The sequence below is a fragment of the Mixophyes fleayi genome, chromosome 12 (genome assembly GCF_038048845.1).
Source record: "Mixophyes fleayi isolate aMixFle1 chromosome 12, aMixFle1.hap1, whole genome shotgun sequence".
NCBI lineage: Eukaryota > Metazoa > Chordata > Amphibia > Anura > Limnodynastidae > Mixophyes > Mixophyes fleayi.
The window spans coordinates 36,294,595-36,311,997 of NC_134413.1; the positions used below are offsets into that span (position 1 = coordinate 36,294,595).

The 17,403-nt window shown below is 34.8% G+C and overlaps 1 protein-coding gene across 1 annotated transcript; it reads right to left on the minus strand.

Moving 5' to 3' along the window:
• Positions 1-259: 259 nt before the first annotated feature.
• On the minus strand, positions 260-1,467 carry LOC142108242 (gremlin-1-like). Its single transcript, XM_075191868.1, has one exon. It carries the CDS (start codon positions 1,465-1,467, stop codon positions 919-921), a length of 549 nt encoding a protein of 182 aa, XP_075047969.1. The 3' UTR covers positions 260-918.
• Positions 1,468-17,403: the final 15,936 nt, after the last annotated feature.

Consider the following 17,403-nt stretch of genomic DNA (forward strand, 5'->3'; position numbering starts at 1 on the left):
GTACATTATTGAAATAGTCAGAATATAAAACTAAATGTAAAAGGATTCTGCGGAGTATTTCATTAGAAAAAATGCACAGTTTGATTTAATAGTTTGCTGATAATTCTCCACCTTGCACAACCTCTAGTAGTGACTGTTGCTTTCGCTACAATTTATGAATTAAGCTGTAAAACATATAAATATTCCATCATATTGCTCTGACATTCTAGTACGGGTGCATTAATGTCACTCAAGCCAAAATTAATAATTTGCTTCTAGATAAGTTTTGCAAAAACGTGCAATTTTAATTTTTACAGACAACGGTTTGTATTATGATGTGATGTATGAAACTATGAACCTCTACAGAGTTAGGGAAGGAAAAACAACAGACTGTGATATATTTCTGGTTTCTTTAAAGCTTAACCAGTTATAAGAAACTTTATTACACTTGTTGCAATTATGCTTCAATAAGTGATGTAGTTTGTCAAAAGTCAGTGGTTTGCCCAAAATGCCTTTTCTGTTGTGGTCACCTTTTGCAGAGATCAGTCGGGTTCTATCCTTTGCATAGTCAGACAGTACGTTTAATTGGCCCTCTTATGTGCATCAGAAACATGTAAGTGTGAATAAATAATATATATGTACACAATGTATACATGGGTACTTGCACTCAGGGGCATTTTGTACTCCAAGTAAGGGTGCACTTTGTGCTTTACTGGAGCATTCAGTTCATCATCTTTGGTGAAGAGAACACTCGTCTGTATCCTTAGCAGGATTTGTATTGGGGAGGTTGAAAGTAACTCTGACAGAAAGTTATTTAATGTCTAAGAGAATAATTGTGGTTTGATAAAACATGACAATACCATCTGCGTGGGTGCAGTTCAGCGAAATGGGTGTATCATGTGATTGGTCTGTCCTTGCTTTAACATAAGCAGTTCATTATTAGTCCAAGTCTATAGAGATGCAACGACACTGCTTGACACGGGTAATTCTTTTCTTCTTTATGGGTGGTTGTAGCTCGGGGCAATTGAGTGTGACCATCATGTTGGTAAATTTTTTAGGTTTACAGAAAGAGCAAGACTGGAAAGATCCCTCCTCCCAGCGTATATGTCTGGGAATGTAGAAGGAATTGCATTGCCCATAACAGAACCGGTTGAGGATGGTACGTTTGTTGCATCCCTCCTCATGGATGGTTTGCTTGAGTGGCTGAGTCTTGCACCAATCCCTCTTCAGATACTTCCGCTCCGTAACATGTAGAGCTTCTTGACTGGACTCCAGCACCTCCTCGGCCACCAAAACTTGTCCTTTCCCTTTTCCTCTGACCTTACCTCCTGGCTGATTCTGACCTTGTTCAGAGTCATTGGGCTGCCCTTTGTCAGGAGGTGGAATGGCTCCTTGAGATCCACGAACCTTTTTAGTTCCTTCAGTATTGGTTACCAACAGTCCAAAGAGTAGGAACATGGGTCCCAGTGAATAAAACAAACGGTTCATCCTAGATAAAGAAAATATATATATTTTATAATATTGTCCTTTAATTTAAATTCAACAGGAAGGAGAAACAAATAAACCAAATTCCACAAAGAAATTAAATCCACAATTAATAAAAAAAAAATGGGAGAAAGAAATACACTTCAATGTACAATAGAATGGTAATCCACAGTATGGGGGGGTACTTATGTGTCAGGTGTCAGTGAGACATGAGTGTCACAGGTAATTACGTGCAGCTGACGCAGGAGACAACATGTCTTTTAATAATGTAATTGATTCTTATTGACTAAACTGTGAACTTCAATAAATTTTTATTTAATATGTAAAAGTCAAATTTATTCTAAAAGGTCATTTTTTTAATTGTTGCAAACTCTGACAGTAATGGATCATTATGTCAATGCTGAGAATGTAACGGTTTCCAGCAAGCAGAAGAATTTGTAGAAACAAGTTTGACTTTAATAACAAAACTGAATACATTTTGACCCGACTTCTTAAAATAAAGAGATGCTTTGCAAGTAATACCAACCTGTCAAGACTTAATTGGAACATGACAATGATGTACAGATGTCTTGATATGAGTAGACCTAAGATATTTACCATATATTTAGTTTATTTTATTCAGGAAGGAATATAGTTAAATAGAAGCCAACCATATATACCAATATGTAGAATAGGAAGGCATCTCAACATACCAAAAATGTTATTACAGTTTAAGCCTGATCTCCATTAAGCAAGTGCACTAATATAGAGAGTTCTTGATCTCAGAGTTCAGAAATTTAGGGTTGTAAAATAGATCCCTTATCCACTGAACATATGTCTGGTACACTTGAAATCATTTTATGAAGATTACCAAGACATCTGTATGAGTATGTAATTTATAATTGGTCTCCTAGATCTTACAAGTAATAGAGCTGGCATGCACCATTTTAAATACTTCAAGACCACAGATTAGAAATTAAAGGCTTCTTCAAATCCATTTATTCAATAAGACTAAGTCTATAATAGTTACTTTCTGCATATGGCCCTGGATTTCAAGAGCAACTCATTGACAGTGCAGAATTAGTTTCCTGCCCGATGCCTTGTCCAGATATAGCTTCAAAAGTTGTTTAAAGCAGCATCTATCTATTAGCAAACCCCCCTATGCCCATTAATGTAAATAAGCAAAAGGTACATCTATACATAATCTGTAGATGCAGCAAAACAAAATAATGGAAGAAGAGCCCATTAGCCGGAGGAAGCGATAGTGGTAAAATCCGCTTTGGTCCCCCCTTTCAGTGTGTGCGTGTGTTGGCAAGTCCACAATCACCACCTATTTTACCAGCTGCACTGCCAAGTCTTCTATGACACACAGTCGCCCCGCCTGTTGGACGCCCATTGTTTCTCATTGGTTGGTGATTATTAGCTACTATGTAGGTCCTTGACAAGACATGAAGCTTGTGATTGGAAACTGGCAAGACCACAAAGTATGAAGTGGCTAAAAGAGTTTAAGGACATGTAAATGATACATATTTCATTTCTGCCTTTATCTTGCACCCAAACTGAATTATCATTCGTAAAATAGAATCCCCATGTCAGTTTCTGAGAACACCAAGTCATTTGTGACTGCAACTAAATGTTTCAAAAAAATAAAGGTTTATGTTGCACTAGTCAAAATAGTGGGACTACAAATATCTATTACCAAGTTATTTATTTCTTAATCTTAGAATTCCAAGATATTTATTTGTAACATTTTTTTTTCATTGAGGTGCTACCAGCCGGTACGTTGATTATCAAGTCTGACGGAAGGGAAAATAACTGGCTCTGATTGAGGTGCACTATGTAGTCCCCCCTTCAGTTATACTTAACTACGCATACACCAAGCATTATTAACAGTATAAAACATCACTTTTATTCATCAATTTTTTTTTAAAGAAGTACATTTAAAAGCAGCATATAAAAGTGAAAAAGTTTGAAATAGTGATTTAAAAGTTGCTGTGCATGACTCTTATTCTATAAATGTATATGAATCTTTGTTTATTGCAAAAACACCCTATTGATGATTGTCAGCTGTTGGAATAGAAATGCATTCTCGCGCTTTATTGTTATCCGTCCCAATATTCAACATACGAATATGTATTGTTCCTATGGAAAATGATCACGCTAGTTATTTTAGCCGTCTGCTTTAATTACAACCAATAGAAATCTTGTGTGGCCATAAGTCATATATCCATATTTGTCTGCTATATTTTCATAGTAAAAGTAACTGCTATTAGCTTCTCTTGCATATCGCCTATGATGTCTTATTGTAATTCTAGCCTTTTAGGTTGTTAAGACTGTAGCAGGATTTTCTTTATTACAGTAATTCACATTGCCATTTAAGCTAGTAGATATCATTGACGAGCTGTATAATGAATACAGCAGGTGAGATAAACTGCTGTCAGTCCGTCATTACCAATCAGACTCGCAACTACAGACAAGAATATACCTTATATTTTTTGATGACAAAGTTATGTTTTATACTGTTAAATGCTTGGTGTATGCGTAGTCAAGTATAACTGAAGGGACTACATAGTGCACCTTAATCAGAGCCAGTTCTGTGACAATGTTATCAGAAATATTACAACTACTAATCTCAGAGTATCCATTGCACTATCTGGCACCCTGTTTCCTTGTGTTCAATATGCATATGTAATACAGACTAGGTCATTAGATATTTAGAGCAGCTGAGAGCCTCAAAACAATCGCACAGTTTCGTGAATGTCTGAGTTTGTTTACTTCTTTTTCTCCTTTTTTCACATAGCAAAGCTGTAAAGTCACATTTTAGTGCAATATGATCAAGCCGACAACAATAGTATTGTTCTAGACTTGAACATAATCTTTATATACAACTCCTTATTGATTACTAGAATAATCTCACAACAATTCCACACTTATTACATCATTTTTGAAAATACTGCTCACAAATAAGCTAAATATGTTAATGTACTGTATATTAAGTATTAAAAGGGTGACCAAGTTTTTAAAATCAAAACTAGGGATACATATTTGCAACATACTCTCCATACTTAACAAAACAAAAAAACAAATGCAATGTAATCATCTACCACGATTCATATTGTGCTGCACAAACAGTGCTTCATTTCTGTGAAGAGACAGATTTCTAAATGTGATCCGCTATATACATTATGTATAGTATCTGGGGCCATTGTGATGAAGTCTACAAAGCAGACCCAAAGCTAGTGTAGAAAGCAGAATACAGTCCATATCCCCATCACTCATTCCTGCTGCAGCCTGCCACTGAGTGCAGGAGCCCAACCACCCTGCACATTTACTAGTGTTTGAGAGTGGCAATGACCTTCAGCATACAATGGAGTTCACTGCTGTAGGAGCACCTGGAGCTCTAATGTTATTGTCAATACATGTATGCAGGATCAGATCACCCAGCAGGCAAACTAGGTGGAAGGGTCCTGAGAGGGTGTCTGCCTCTGCCCAAATTACCATTTTAAAAAATAAATACATTTAAAAAAAATTAAATTGAGACCCTTACTTGCTCTCAGAACTTACTTCTTGTTCTCTACGCTTTTTTTCTTCTCTCTACACACAGGCCTGCCTCCCACAGGTTTTAAGTGTCTTGGGGTGGATGGGGGGTTTAATATTATGTAGTGGTGCTTTTAGTATTATGTGTGAGGGCTGGTGTTGTGGATATTAATGTTATGTAGGGGCTATTAATGTGATGTCAGAGCTTACTGGGGGAAATGGACCTATTTATTAAATGCAAATGCAATAAATTTAATGCTGTTGCTTGTTGGGGGGGGGAGAGAGTGTAATTATTTAGTGTGATTTGCTATTAATTTGATGTTGGAGCTTATTGGGGGGGATGGAGATCTAGAGTTCGCTCACTTCCAGGAGGTAAAAAGAACCTATCTTTTTCCCCAAACAGGGCCCCAAGAGTCCTGGATCCAGACAAGGGGTAGCTAAGCTTAAGGCAGCAGCAGTAGATAGTCAAAGCTACAAGATCCTGTATGAGATATCCACGCACATAGCCAAATGTCCAGTTCTGGTGTTACAGTCCTGAGTTTGGGGAACTGTCCCAAATGACTTTTGTTCCACTGCATGCTGCTCTGCTCGTGAAGGAGTTGCTTGCACCCAAATCCACAACTGGGGGATAGTGAGAGGAGAGTTCTCTTTGAGAATATGATGCTGTCTAAATGGCAGCAAGGGGCAGCAGGTAATTCATTTCTGTGCTAGCTGTAGAGTCCATGGAATTGAAAGCTCTGTGCTTTTTCACAGTGTCATCAAAGCTTCACCCAGACCTCGGCCAACTGACAAACTGCGGGTCCTAGCAGTTAGGTGGTGTTTATTACATTGGCTTTTTATTTATTTTTTATAAATATGCTTATATGCCAAGCACATTTCAAGGTGCAGGCCCCTTTGCGGTCTTTGGAACTGGTCCTGTGAGAGAGGGATGAGTCTTTGGTAGTTGTGCAGGTGAAAAATATCTGAAAATGTGAGTTTCCACATAACCCCCCCTGAAATGTGCAAAATGTGTTGTGGAGAACAATGCTAATTTAAAGCAGCAATCCCATGAATTAAGTGTTTAACAGAAATCACTGTGGCAGGCTCTAAAGATTAGTAAATACCCTTATTCTTTAGTTTGTCTTTAGATTACTATTAGTGATCAATAATTCTTCAGATTTTCCCCAGTATCATGGACTATGATGGCAACAACAGTTACATGGCACATGATGTAGTGAGAGACTTGCCCCTAACAGCTCTCTTCATTGCAACATCATCCCCCTCCTCCTCTCTCTGTCACATGACATGCTGAGGACTGTGAGCATAGTTGTCAATTCCGCTTATAACAAACGGAATTGGGATTGTTTTATTTTTAAGTTGCTGTCTTTTTCTGCTTGCCGTGGGTTCAGGGTTGCCAACTTTGAAATGAAAAACAAGCATCCGCTAAGTGAAAAACAAGCATAAACAATCCTAAAAAGAGCCCAAAAAGCCAAAAATGTATTATTTTTTTATTTGATACAAATATCAAGGTAAAATTAATAGTAATGGGATCTGCAGCAGTTTCTGCTGTTACAGCAGCTAAAGATGAAGATTCAGGAGTTATAGCTGCACTTTAGGGGTTTGTTTTCTCTGTACACTACAATATATCCCCAGCTTTACACTATAATTACACACATCATGTTCTGTCTGGTCGCATATATACTCTCCATATTTACTGCATACAACACAGACAGGTTCCCCCAAGAGGAGCCAAGGCTGAAGTTTACCTACCAACACCTGAGGTCACGCTCACGTAAGAGACCAGCAGCGTCCTTACACTGACTAAAGCGTTATTATACACAAGGCAATAAAGTTTTTTGAAAAAGAAAAAAAAAAGTTGTGAAGCCCAAAAATCCGCAACCCGCGACCACCAGAAAAACCCAGCAACTCTGAAAAAAAACCAAGCCCAATTCTGCTTGTTATAAGCGGAATTGGCAACTGTGCATGGGTTGCGGGTTTTTGGGCTTTACAAGCGCTGCACTTTTTTTTTTCATCTTTTTTTTTTTTTGTTTATGAAAAGCTTTATTGCTTTGTTCAGTGTTGGACGCTGCTGGCCTGTTCTTAAGTGGACGTGACTGAGCTGTTAGCTTGTGTGTTAGCAGGAGCTCTCAGCTGAAGGAAGCAGTAGAACTGGGAAGAGGTGAGAGAAGCCTGGGGATTTAAGAACATGTGAAATTCAGATCTCCATGTGTGGTTTAGTGGGGAACCTGTGCAGGAATGCATGGGGTGGGTGGGTATAGCTGAGGGCCCCAGTAACCTAGGGGATGTAAAATGGAGAAAGGAGTCACTTGTGTCAGTACATCTGTCTATAGTATGTATCTTGTACCGAATATTCTCTCTGTACACTGTATATTATATTTATATGTGCTCTGTCTGTATGTAGAATATTAGTATCACTGAGCCTGGCAGATGTAGGGCACAGCTGGGACCATTCCAGGATTTAAGATGTGACACTGTTTAAGGGTTAACATATTAACATATTAATTGCCTAAGGTTAAACTGCATGTCCTCTGACTGAATGTAATTAGAATAATACTCGGTTTTCATGCACTTTTAATCTTGTATTTGTCCCTGACTGGTCACCATTCATAGTAGATGAATAAAGTATTGGAATTATTAACTCTCATTCAATGCATTTTAATAGCAATGAGAACACAATTGATCAATGTTTTACTCTACCAGATGCTGTATGAAACATGGTATAGTATTTTATCTGTTTTATATGTTCTATTGAGGAAACATTGAAGACAGATTGTAGAAATCTTTATATGTATTTATTTATTAATGAACAATAAACGTTGTGGTTTTCAGTACATTAACACCCCTGTCCCCTGTCTGTGAGCCTCTTGTATCTGCTCTGTGCACATCTCCCCTCCCGCCACCCCCTGCCACGACATGGCCTGTTAAGAGCTGTGACAAATCGGTAGCCATACTTATTTGCCAACCAGAGAGCTTTTGCAATCATCATCATCTTTGTTTTATGGAGATAATGATCCATAGGAGGATGGCTAAGAACAATGACTAAGTTACAAGATGTGCCAATCTTCTGAAAGACCTTTGCTATTTCCTGCCATTCAATGCAAAATCTTCCAACCATCCTTATTTTGGCGTCGACTGACTTATTTATTTTACGGGGGGGGGGGGGATAAATGAGGGTACCTCTGTCTCTGCAGTCCACAGCGTTTTGGCCTCTCTGGATGACCCTTTTACTATATCCTGAATAAAGAGCAAATATTATTGGCTGTAAGGAAATCTCTAGAGATGCCAACCGCTTCCAGAGTGAGGGACATGAATTTCCACCATATTCTATTGAACACTTTTATATCAAAGATAGAAGCATAGCAGGGCTTCTGAGGAAGATGTACAAAATACATTTTTCTTTATTTTAAATTGATTTTAATGATTAACCTTATTAAAATATGTGAAGAAATACTGTATATGTATACTGACGTACTGGATTATTGGAGATTTCAACTTTTAAGTGTTTTTCAAGCTTTTTTATTTTTTGCAAAAGCGGCAATCAATTTTGAAAAATCCAACTTTCATGCCACACCACAGTTATATTAAGCATGGTGAGCCCATTTAATCGCTCCTGCCCCATAGTTGAGCGATGATAGTTTTTTATATTCTTCAGCACACTTAACTTCATTCACCAGGAGCAACAGATGCTGGAAAACTGAGGAAAATGTGCAAATAAATTGTGATGTTGGGAAACACCCCAGAGAGTCCTAGTTCTAGGATTTGTGTAAGAAGTTCCTTTGGCTTGCATTCTAACTAAAAGTTAGTGTTATAAATTTACTTTAGGAAAACCAGTTTGTCACTGAAATGTTGGGCAATATCTTTGTTGTATTGTTGCTGAAACTTTTCCCATCCGGAGCACAGGTCTCCATTACTCATTTTGTTGAACTCCCCAAGAAACTTAAGCAAGTTACAAATTACTTCCAATGAAGTAAATCGACAATGAAGACCAAACAGAATGAAGTCTATGGCTACATAGAAAATGTTGATCCTACACTGCTTTTCGGCATCGGATTGAGAAGGTAAGTGGTAACTGGTGGAGGACTCAGCTGGAGGCTCAATGTTTTTTTGCTACAATTTTGCACACAGTGGCAATCTCATTCCCATTTATCACGCATATGTTCAATGTCTTTGTTAAGACATTTAGGGTGGGGTGGGAATTCAATTGACTGCATTACTCAGAGCTGTGAGCAAAAATAAGCAAAAAATAAAATAGTACGGAAATGTCAAAGCTCAATTTTGCTCTAACTCTAATAATGCGCACTATTACCGTAGTGACAATAATAGGCCGCTTTAATCTCATGAGTAACACAGTCAATTGAATTTCCCCCTTGATGTTGTCCAGCTCAACGTCCACTGTATCATTCAATAAGGAGGGTAGTTTGGTCGATCATTGTAAGTAGCGTTATCCACAAAGATGACATTAGAACAAATTCAAATTTCGACAAGTACTTCTTAATGGACTGAATTTCTGATCGAGTTTGTGCAACAAGATTAAGAATTTCAATATTTGATAAAGCCGTTCCCATAGAATGCAAATGATGTGCAACTAGTTTAACAGAATCAATGCATACAGACCACCTAGTTGTGGATATTATGACGTGAGCAGGTAGATGCTTTTTCAGAATTTCCTACCTTTGTGGAGAGGAACTGAAGATATTGTACATTTGTTGCACAGTTCCACATTAAATAATTTTCTTCTTACAGGATACAGAGCAGTCAACACCCACAAGGTTTAGTGTGTGGTTTCCACAGCTGGAGAAAATACAGTATAAGTCCAGTTTCCCAATTATAAACAATCTATTCCCCTGTGAGGTTGTGAGTCACTCGCCCAAGCAAATCTCAAGAACACGTGACGTTCTCATGTGTCTGTGGATAGATGCATCATGCACAGACAGCAATACGTGCATGCGACTGTGTGTTATGCCAAGTTACATGCAAACATGTTTAGGCGCTAGGTTTCAACTTTTATTACTTGGAAACTGCCAAATTAGCAAATGCATAAATTTAAAACCCCACCCATCAGAGGAATGGGGAAACTTCTCCCCTAGCACCCCTTGACTGGTAGCAAATTCAGTTATTTTACAGTCAATAAATTAAATGACAGTTGGAAACCCTGACTGTACCCTACCACTACATGAGGTGTTTGAGCTGTTTTTCCTGCCATCTGCAAACATTTGTGATTGTGTTTACAATCCAAATATAAAGCTTGGTTCTTTGGTTCTTCTCCTGGAACATATATTCCAGTCACCTGGTTTATTGTTGCTGTGAGCTCAGATGTTAATGTTTAGTATAAACCTTAGGGCTGGATATTGGCCACGCCCACATGACAAGCTGACAATGTAACAACCAATTGGCCAGACCACACCCAAACCCCACCCATATAACATCATAAAGGACACAGTAGTCTCAGGGTATAAAACAGGGGGCTGTGAGCCCACAAGTCATTTACTCCTGGCTGAAGGCAAATTGGCTATAAACATGGGCAGACGCAGAAAAAGAAGGAGGGGACACATGGCCATAAAGAAGACTCTGGCATCCCGAAAGGTGAAAAAGGAGGAAGAAAAAGAAGTGAAAAAGGAGGAAGAAAAAGAAAAGAAAAAGGTGAAAAAGGAGGAAGAAAAAGAAGTGAAAAAGGAGGAAGAAAAAGAAAAGAAAAAGGCGAAAAAGGAGAAAGAAAAAGAAAAGAAAAAGGCGAAAAAGGAGGAAGAAAAAGAAAAGAAAAAGGCGAAAAAGGAGGAAGAAAAAGAAAAGAAAAAGGCGAAAAAGGAGGAAGAAAAAGAAAAGAAAAAGGCGAAAAAGGAGGAAGAAAAAGAAAAGAAAAAGGCGAAAAAGGAGGAAGAAAAAGAAAAGAAAAAGGCGAAAAAGGAGGAAGAAAAAGAAAAGAAAAAGGCGAAAAAGGAGGAAGAAAAAGAAAAGAAAAAGGCGAAAAAGGAGGAAGAAAAAGAAAAGAAAAAGGCGAAAAAGGAGGAAGAAAAAGAAAAGAAAAAGGCGAAAAAGGAGGAAGAAAAAGAAAAGAAAAAGGCGAAAAAGGAGGAAGAAAAAGAAAAGAAAAAGGCGAAAAAGGAGGAAGAAAAAGAAAAGAAAAAGGCGAAAAAGGAAGAAGAAAAAGAAAAGAAAAAGGCGAAAAAGGAGGAAGAAAAAGAAAAGAAAAAGGCGAAAAAGGAGGAAGAAAAAGAAAAGAAAAAGGCGAAAAAGGAGCAAGAAAAAGAAAAGAAAAAGGCGAAAAAGGAGGAAGAAAAAGAAAAGAAAAAGGCGAAAAAGGAGGAAGAAAAAGAAAAGAAAAAGGCGAAAAAGGAGCAAGAAAAAGAAAAGAAAAAGGCGAAAAAGGAGCAAGAAAAAGAAAAGAAAAAGGCGAAAAAGGAGCAAGAAAAAGAAAAGAAAAAGGCGAAAAAGGAGCAAGAAAAAGAAAAGAAAAAGGCGAAAAAGGAGCAAGAAAAAGAAAAGAAAAAGGCGAAAAAGGAGCAAGAAAAAGAAAAGAAAAAGGCGAAAAAGGAGCAAGAAAAAGAAAAGAAAAAGGCGAAAAAGGAGCAAGAAAAAGAAAAGAAAAAGGCGAAAAAGGAGGAAGAAAAAGAAATGAAAAAGGCAAAAAAGGAGGAAGAAAAAGAAATGAAAAAGGCGAAAAAGGAGGAAGAAAAAGAAATGAAAAAGGCGAAAAAGGAGGAAGAAAAAGAAATGAAAAAGGAGGAAGAAAAAGAAATGAAAAAGGAGGAAGAAAAAGAAAAGAAAAAGGTGAAAAAGGAGGAAGAAAAAGAAAAGAAAAAGGTGAAAAAGGAGGAAGAAAAAGAAAAGAAAAAGGTGAAAAAGGAGGAAGAAGAAAAGAAAAAGGAGGAAGAAAAAGAAAAGAAAAAGGTGAAAAAGGAGGAAGAAGAAAAGAAAAAGGAGGAAGAAAAAGAAAAGAAAAAGGTGAAAAAGGAGGAAGAAGAAAAGAAAAAGGAGGAAGAAAAAGGTGAAAAAGGAAGAAGAAAAAGGTGAAAAATGTGAAAAAGGAAGAAGAAAAAGGTGAAAAAGGAAAAAGAAAAAGGTGAAAAAGGAGGAAGAAAAAGGTGAAAAAGGAGGAAGAAAAAGAAAAGAAAAAGGTGAAAAAGGAGGAAGAAAAAGAAAAGAAAAAGGTGAAAAAGGAGGAAAAAAAAGAAAAGAAAAAGGTGAAAAAGGAGGAAGAAAAAGAAAAGAAAAAGGTGAAAAAAGAGGAAGAAAAAGAAAAGAAAAAGGTGAAAAAGGAGGAAGAAAAAGAAAAGAAAAAGGTGAAAAAGGAGGAAGAAAAAGAAAAGAAAAAGGTGAAAAAGGAGGAAGAAAAAGAAAAGAAAAAGGTGAAAAAGAAAAGAAAAAGGTGAAAAAGGAAGAAGAAAAAGAAAAGAAAAAGGTGAAAAAGGAGGAAGAAAAAGAAAATAAAAAGATAAAAAAGGTAAAAAGAAAAAGGTAAAAAGAAAAAGGTAAAAGGTGAAAAAGGTAAAAAAGAAAAAGGTAAAAAGGTAAAAGGTAAAAAAGAAAAAGGTTAAAAGGCAAAAGGTAAAAAAGAAAAAGGTAAAAGGTAAAAAAGAAAAAGGTAAAAGGTAAAAAAGAAAAAGGTAAAAAAGAAAAAGGTAAAAAGAAAAAAGGTAAAAAAGAAAAAGGTTAAAAGGTAAAAAAGAAAAAGGTAAAAGGTAAAAAAGAAAAAGGTAAAAAGAAAAAGGTAAAAAGAAAAAGGTAAAAAGAAAAAGGTAAAAGGTGAAAAAGGTAAAAAAGAAAAAGGTTAAAAGGTAAAAGGTAAAAAAGAAAAAGGTAAAAGGTAAAAAAGAAAAAAGGTAAAAAAGAAAAAGGTTAAAAGGTAAAAAAGAAAAAGGTAAAAAAGAAAAAAGGTAAAAAAGAAAAAGGTTAAAAGGTAAAAAAGAAAAAGGTAAAAGGTAAAAAAGAAAAAGGTAAAAGGTAAAAAAGAAAAAGGTAAAAAAGAAAAAGGTTAAAATGTAAAAGGTAAAAAAGAAAAAGGTAAAAGGTAAAAAAGAAAAAGGTAAAAAAGAAAAAAGGTAAAAAAGAAAAAGGTTAAAAGGTAAAAAAGAAAAAGGTAAAAGGTAAAAAAGAAAAAGGTAAAAGGTAAAAAAGAAAAAGGTAAAAAAGAAAAAGGTTAAAATGTAAAAGGTAAAAAAGAAAAAGGTAAAAGGTAAAAAAGAAAAAGGTAAAAGGTAAAAAAGAAAAAGGTAAAAGGTTAAAATGTAAAAGGTAAAAAAGAAAAAGGTAAAAGGTAAAAAAGAAAAAGGTAAAAGGTAAAAAAGAAAAAGGTAAAAGGTAAAAAAGAAAAAGGTAAAAAAGAAAAAGGTAAAAGGTAAAAGGTAAAAAAGAAAAAGGTAAAAAAGAAAAAGGTAAAAAAGAAAAAGGTAAAAAAGAAAAAGGTAAAAAAGAAAAAGGTAAAAAAGAAAAAGGTTAAAAGGTAAAAAAGAAAAAAGGTAAAAAAGAAAAAGGTTAAAAGGTAAAAAAGAAAAAGGTAAAAGGTAAAAAAGAAAAAGGTAAAAGGTAAAAAAGAAAAAGGTAAAAGGTTAAAATGTAAAAGGTAAAAAAGAAAAAGGTAAAAGGTAAAAAAGAAAAAGGTAAAAGGTAAAAAAGAAAAAGGTAAAAGGTAAAAAAGAAAAAGGTAAAAAAGAAAAAGGTAAAAGGTAAAAGGTAAAAAAGAAAAAGGTAAAAAAGAAAAAGGTAAAAAAGAAAAAGGTAAAAAAGAAAAAGGTTAAAAGGTAAAAAAGAAAAGGGTAAAAGGTAAAAGGTAAAAGGTAAAAAAGAAAAAGGTAAAAAAGAAAAAGGTAAAAGGTAAAAGGTAAAAAAGAAAAAGGTAAAAGGTAAAAGGTAAAAAAGAAAAAGGTTAAAAGGTAAAAAAGAAAAAAGAAAAAGGTAAAAAAGAAAAAGGTAAAAAGGTGAAAAAGGTAAAAGGCAAAAGGTAAAAAAGAAAAAGGTAAAAGGTAAAAAAGAAAAAGGTAAAAGGTAAAAAAGAAAAAGGTAAAAAAGAAAAAGGTAAAAGGTAAAAAAGAAAAAGGTAAAAAGGTAAAAGGTAAAAAAGAAAAAGGTAAAAGGTAAAAAAAAAAAGGTAAAAAAGAAAAAGGTTAAAAGGTAAAAAAGAAAAAAGAAAAAGGTAAAAGGTAAAAGGTAAAAAAGAAAAAGGTAAAAGGTAAAAAAGAAAAAGGTAAAAGGTAAAAAAGAAAAAGGTTAAAAGGTAAAAAAGAAAAAGGTAAAAAAGAAAAAGGTAAAAGGTAAAAAAGAAAAAGGTAAAAGGTAAAAAAGAAAAAGGTAAAAGGTAAAAAGGTAAAAGGTAAAAAAGCAAAAGGTAAAAGGTAAAAAAGAAAAAGGTAAAAAAGTTAAAAGGTAAAAAAGAAAAAGGTAAAAGGTAAAAAAGAAAAAGCTAAAAGGTAAAAAAGGAAAAGGTAAAAAGGAAAAAGGTAAAAGGTAAAAAAGGAAAAAGGTAAAAGGTAAAAAAGAAAAAGGTTAAAAGGTGAAAAAGGTTAAAAGGTAAAAAAGAAAAAGGTAAAAAAGGTAAAAAAGGAAAAGGTAAAAAGGAAAAAGGTAAAAGGTGAAAAAGGTAAAAGGTAAAAAAGAAAAAGGTAAAAGGTAAAAAAGAAAAAAGTAAAAGGTAAAAGAGAAAAAGGTAAAAGAGAAAAAGGTAAAAGTTAAAAAAGGTAAAAGAAGAAAAAGGTAAAAGAAGAAAAAGGTAAAAGGTAAAAAAGAAAAAGGTAAAAGGTGAAAAAGGTAAAAAAGAAAAAGGTAAAAGGTAAAAAAGAAAAAGGTAAAAGGTAAAAAAGAAAAAGGTAAAAGGTAAAAAAGAAAAAGGTAAAAGGTAAAAAAGAAAAAGGTAAAAAAGAAAAAGGTTAAAAGGTAAAAAAGAAAAAGGTAAAAGGTAAAAAAGAAAAAGGTAAAAAAGAAAAAGGTTAAAAGGTAAAAAAGAAAAAGGTAAAAAAGGAAAAGGTAAAAAGGAAAAAGGTAAAAAAGGTAAAAGGTAAAAAAGAAAAAGGTAAAAGATAAAAAAGAAAAAAGTAAAAGGTAAAAAAGAAAAAGGTAAAAGGTAAAAAAGTAAAAGGTAAAAAAGGAAAAGGTAAAAAGGAAAAAGGTAAAAAAGGTAAAAGGTAAAAAAGAAAAAGGTAAAAGATAAAAAAGAAAAAAGTAAAAGGTAAAAAAGAAAAAGGTAAAAGGTAAAAAAGTAAAAGGTAAAAAAGAAAAAGGTAAAAGATAAAAAAGAAAAAAGTAAAAGGTAAAAAAGAAAAAGGTAAAAGGTAAAAAAGTAAAAGGTAAAAAAGAAAAAGGTAAAAGGTAAAAAAGAAAAAGAATTAGTGTGATTAAGCCTAGCACGCTAGCACAGTGTCATCTTTCTTCTGCATGGGACCATTGTTATCATTAAGGTTAAAGAACCACTTCGCCTGACCCCCTAAAGATCATCTGAAAATGGAAAAAAAAGGAACAAAGAAGAAAAGGAATAAAAGAAAAAGTATTAATGTGACTAAGCTTTGCTATTAAGTTAGTTTCATTAAGGTTACTGTAGGTGTATGGAATAAAAAAAAAAAAGCAGAATTTGGTCTCCTGTCATCTTTTACGTATTAAGGGGGATAATGTACATGTTAAATGCACACTGCACAAATGGTGCAAAATAAACGCACGTTTAAAAGTCTAAAAACAAAACTAAAGTCTAAAGATAAATAAGGGATACATAACATACATAATTATCCTGCCCAACCACAAAATTATAAAGGGGCGCCACAAAGCCAGATCAGTTTGTAATCCGGAAAAGAGTGGAGGAAAACTTTCCTGGAATAGTTGTGAATATCTAATGGCTGCAGGTAAGTGTTCAATAACCAGAGTGAAGACAGGGGCGAGAGTGGACGTCTTTGTCTAGTACTGTTTCGGATATTAACCCAGTTGGATGGGGTGCCATTGATCACTATCATTGCTGATAGGTCTGAATAAAGAACCATGAGACAAAAAAGACAGAAAATGTGTATAATTGGGGAACTCTTTCATCAATTATAATAAAATAATTATCTTCATTAATTTAATTTTTAAAAATACTCTTTATAACTCAATGTAATCTCCATAACCTACAGCAAAATATTAGAATGTGTTTAATATACTTGAACCAGATAAATACATTTAACTGTTAAAATGGTAGTGATATACTACCCTGCCACGTTGTCATAAGATTCTGTAGATATATGATAACACAATGAATTCACATTTATAAATTTATTGCTCTTTATTAAACAGGTCCGAATTGTCCGCTCATAAAATAAGAAGTTATATTAATTGTAATTGGTTCTATCAGAAAGGTGTCTCTTTTATTGATTTGATTCTCAAATATTCATCTTGTGAACTGAGCTTAATTAAAGATTCCATACATCATGTGTAAAAAATTACACTATTATAATATGACACATTCCTCTACATCCAGGGGTCGGCAACCCCCGGCTCGTGTGCCAGATATGGCACGTGGACCACTTCTGTCTGGCACACCGAGCTCCAGAGCTGTCAGGCTAAAGAAACCAAAGATGGGTGAATGCATAGCATCTCTGTTTCACCCATCTTCAGCAGCTTAGCCTGACGGCTCCGGAGCTCCGCGTGCCAGACAGAAGTGGTCCGATTGGCACGTCTGGCACGTGTGCCGGGGGTTGCCGATCCTTGTGCCAATTCAGACTTCAGAGGTAAATATCAGGGATAACAGAAGGTGGGGGGGGGGGGACAGGTGTGAGGCATAATATGATCTGGGGCACAACTATGTGGCATAGTATGAACTATGGGCACTATTGTATGATATAACATACGTTTATTTCTTGGTCCCATTATTATCAATATTATAATGATATTGGCGTGATAAAATAAGAATTTTTGCCGGCGTACTGATAGAAAAAGGTTGCTGACCCCTGCCTTAGAGTATAGGATTAGACAAAGAGAAACAATTATCCATATCTATAATAAACAGTGCCACACATAGGAGAGCAGGGATATAAAAGGTTCAAGTCTCCTGAAGAACCTGATATCTTTGCTTAGATACTTCTGTAGATGGAAATTGTAAAGAGATGAGGTTGTTACATAAATAGATTTTTAATTTCCTTGGCATTATACAAGGACAATTAGTATAACAAAAGCAATTTACCGTAAAATGTAATTAGCTGGTAATCCTAATACCAAATATGCATACTCGAAGTTTGCTTCAGAGAGTCTCATTTAAATTTGAAAAGGTATTTTTCAGTAGACCGTGTTTTAGGAGTGCAGCAGTCAGCACTGCAGGTAATGGGAAGCCTGCAGTGCTGAAAGTATGCAGACATTTGTGCACAACTGTGTCAAGCAAGGAAAGACCTCAGTCTCGTCCAGCATGGGCAGCATAGCCTTGTTGTAAGGAAGGTTTTACTTTCCTTTATTAGATTTATCAACATTATGCAAAGT

Coding starts and splice junctions, on each gene's coding strand:
- LOC142108242 (XM_075191868.1), bottom strand. CDS start 1,467: ATGAACCGTTTGTTTTATTCACTGGGACCCATGTTCCTACTCTTTGGA.